The 3,538-nt window shown below is 40.0% G+C and overlaps 1 protein-coding gene across 1 annotated transcript in view; it reads left to right on the top strand.

Moving 5' to 3' along the window:
• Positions 1-2,888, top strand: part of GHITM (growth hormone inducible transmembrane protein) — an 8,709-nt gene extending 5,821 nt beyond the window's left edge. Inside the window, exons 7-9 of the mRNA XM_003207773.4 lie at positions 283-471; positions 644-815; positions 1,644-2,888. Coding sequence (XP_003207821.1) covers positions 283-471; positions 644-815; positions 1,644-1,731 — 449 coding nt within the window. The 3' untranslated portion in view covers positions 1,732-2,888. The remainder of the gene's footprint in view (positions 1-282; positions 472-643; positions 816-1,643) is intronic.
• The last annotated feature ends 650 nt before the right edge of the window (positions 2,889-3,538 follow it).

The raw sequence follows: 3,538 nt of genomic DNA, 5'->3' as shown, positions 1-3,538 counted from the left end.
AAAAAAAAAAAAAAAATCAGTTTTCGGAGTTCCTGAAGCTGTGAAGGAGTTGATTAGTCCATTCTAAGATGAGCTTCCGTAAGTATTTTCTAAAGCCAGAGGAAAGTAGATAGCTGAGCTTAAGATTGTACGCTTATCTAGAAGGCAGCATGATAAATTGGCAACCAAGTGCCTTGGTATTCTGTCATGTGGGTGGATTCAAGCCATGTTATCTGACTCAAATAGATGTGGTGTTTTTACCTGGACTGTTCCAAACCTGTTACGTTTTGTTGCTTTGGCTAGGTATCATGGGTGCAGTGGTGGCTCCTTTAGCTTTCTTGGGTGGTCCTTTGCTGATCAGAGCTGCCTGGTATACAGCTGGAATCGTCGGAGGGCTGTCAACTGTGGCCATGTGTGCTCCAAGTGAAAAGTTTTTGAACATGGGAGGATCACTTGGAATAGGCTTTGGCTTTGTTCTCGCCTCTTCGATTGGTAACGTACCATTTTAATGCTGATAAATAGAGTAGGCAGTAAACTGAAGCTGCTAGAATGTGCAGCTTACTTCTAATTGCAGAGTGGCCTGTCCAGTTAAAATTGGCCTGGAGTAGCCATTGCAAGACATGTGCTGCAGCTTTGTGTAATGGTATTGCATATTATTTTCCAGGGTCCATGTTCTTGCCACCGACTTCTGCCTTTGGGGCTGGCTTGTATTCAGTAGCTGTTTATGGAGGATTGGTACTCTTTGGCATGTTTCTGCTCTACGATACACAGCATGTTATCAAGCGTGCAGAGACTATTCCATATTATGGAGTAACAAAATACGACCCGATCAATGCGTAAGTATTTAGATCTGAAGGCATGTGTTGAGCTGTGTAGAACTATGCTTTATTTCTGAAGAACTGTGCATTTTATTTGCTTTTGTCTTTCTGTAAAATTGAAAGAATCTTAAGGTTTAGAAATGTAATGTGAAAATAACTAGTGGAGTTGAAACTGAAATCATCTACCTGAAATGAGGGAAATGTGAATTGAATATGTGATGTCACATGCTCCTAGTGATATTAACTGTAAAAAAAAGTTTGTTTTTTGAATCATTACTAGGAGGATTTGTAGCTAATCTCTGCAAATAACTATCAGTATCAGCTGAGATGAAGCAGGCTGAATCTTCTGTAGTCATGTAAAATTTATCAGTCTTAATATCCTTTAAAAAAAAAAAACCAAAAAAAAACTTCAGCAAGGCTTTACAGTAAGAAGGGTTAACTGACCCTTGGTCACGAGAAGTCTGACTTACAGGTAACTTCCTCACTGTAAACATCTGTCTGATCTTAGGTCAATTCCTCATTTCTTTGCATCTGATCATCTGTAGATAGCATAGTAGTCATCACCAAAATTCTTGAAGTTACACAGTGAGAGTGTAGAAGTAAAAGAATCCTGTGAGAGAACGGTATGTTGTCTGTTGAGATTTTTTTGCGAATTGATGCCGCTGGCAGAGATGGTAGAGTGAAATAAGGCAGTATTATTACTCATCAAGCCTAGAAGACATGCTGGAGTTGAGTTTTATTACAGGCCTTTCATAGAGGCTTTTAAGAAGCCAAGTATAATGGCATGAAATACCAAATAATACTCTTTCTGTTTAGCAGGATTAACTTAAATTTTTTCTCTCTTAGGTGCATGGGCATCTACACAGACACGCTGAACATCTTCATTCGTGTGGCCACCATGCTTGCTGGTGGTGGAAGTGGAAGGAGAAAGTAAACTGAGACTCTTAGCAGCTGTCTGACAGCTCAGACCATTAAGTTGTCGATCTAGTGCATATAGTAAATAAAAATTCATCGTTACCAGCAGTTTTGCTGCAGGTCAGAAGTTTAACGCATTTCAGCCTGTTGTTTAAGTGCAGTGTGATTCAGACTTAATAGTGTTTCATCGAACACCTTCCAATAGTGTGAACGACTTCAAAGCGTACGTATTTGGGGAAAGTAAATTATTTAAAATATATCTGAGTAAAATTGTCTGATTGTTAATGAGCTTGGAAGCAGTTCAACTGTTGCTTTCCTTTATACTGGAACTGCGCAGAAATAGTAGTCACTTCTATAGACATATCTTATATGCAGACGATGACACAAGCTACTTCAGGAAATACTGTTCACATATAACAGTTTTCAGTTAAGATTGTGTAAATGATATTTTCTTGAAGAATTTAGAAGAACTGAGCGAAGTGGATATGGCACTGAATGCGGCAAAGGCTACTGCTGCCTGGGCAGAAACTTGAGAAACATTTAAGCAATTGTCAGAAATGCACTGGATGGGATGGGTGATGTGACCAACAATGTAAAGGAGACAAGATGAGGAGCCTATGTGACATCTGCCCTACATGAAAACGTCATTCTCCTCCTGGAGCATGTGAAGACACCTTGTCTGTTTCCCAGTACTTTAATGGTGAATGGATATAATAGCAGTTGGACTTTTTTGATAGTAGATCTATCAAATTGTTGGGTAATGATAGAAATAGGTCTTTCTTGTAATGACTAATTTTTGGTATTTTAAGTGAAGCACTGTTCTTCAGAAGAACTCCCCACGTTTACTTGCTCTTAGAAGCTTGTACACTTGGCACTGAAAGAAAGGGAATTGAGAATGGCTTGCTGTAAACCCAGGTATCATAAGCATACCATTATTTGATGCTGTAGTTCTCTCTTTAATTCCTTTTCCAGATAAGGAAGCGTTCCTGTCAGTGAAATTGATTTAACGTTAAGAAATATATACTTGCTAAAGTACATTGCATTGTATTGGATTAAGGGGCAAGGGCACAAGGAAGTTTTGAGCTCATAGAAATGACTCGACTTCAGTTTTTCTGGTAAATTACGCTGTGTTTATGGGAGAAATAAAATTCTAGCCTCGCATGTTGATAACTCTCACTTTTCCTGCGTAACTAAAATATTTATTTTAACATTGCACTAATAATGCACTAATAACTTGGTGAAGAGTACTGTACATTTTTCCCCTACTGATTCTTTTGTAAGAGAATGTGTTCTCCTCAGTTTAAAAAACAAAAAATAAACATGGCTTCCAGTTTCACTGGCTGCCATCCTTTGGAGGATGTTGACCAGATGGAAAATGATGATCTATAGTTGCTTCCACAGCATCACAGAATGGCCAGGGTTGGAAGGGACCTCAAGTATCATGAATCTCCAACCCTCTTGCCACATGCAGGGCCACCAACCTCCCCATTTAATACCAGCCCAGGGTCCCGTCCAACCTGGCCTTAAACACCTCTAGGGACGGGGCATCCACAGCCTATCTGGGCAGCCTGTTGCAGCACCTCACCACTCATAGTAAAGAAAGGGGCCTTTCTGGTGTGTCTTGTTGACTGTGGACTGCAGGCAGTGCTGCTGGTTTGTTGTATACTACGCTATTTCTCTTCAGTCACAGGGAAGGAACAATGGACCGTGAAGTACCTTGCCCAAAACCTTTTGTGCTCAAAGATTAGACGGCACGGTCTTGTTTCCAGCACTATTTTCCATGAAGTGAAATACGTGATGCTTAAGAGGAGGGAAGGAATCTCTTG

The sequence above is a fragment of the Meleagris gallopavo genome, chromosome 8, assembly GCF_000146605.3.
Source record: "Meleagris gallopavo isolate NT-WF06-2002-E0010 breed Aviagen turkey brand Nicholas breeding stock chromosome 8, Turkey_5.1, whole genome shotgun sequence".
Classification (NCBI taxonomy): domain Eukaryota; kingdom Metazoa; phylum Chordata; class Aves; order Galliformes; family Phasianidae; genus Meleagris; species Meleagris gallopavo.
The sequence above is the reverse complement of the archived record's forward strand: the minus strand, read 5'-3'. Positions and strand labels throughout refer to the sequence as shown.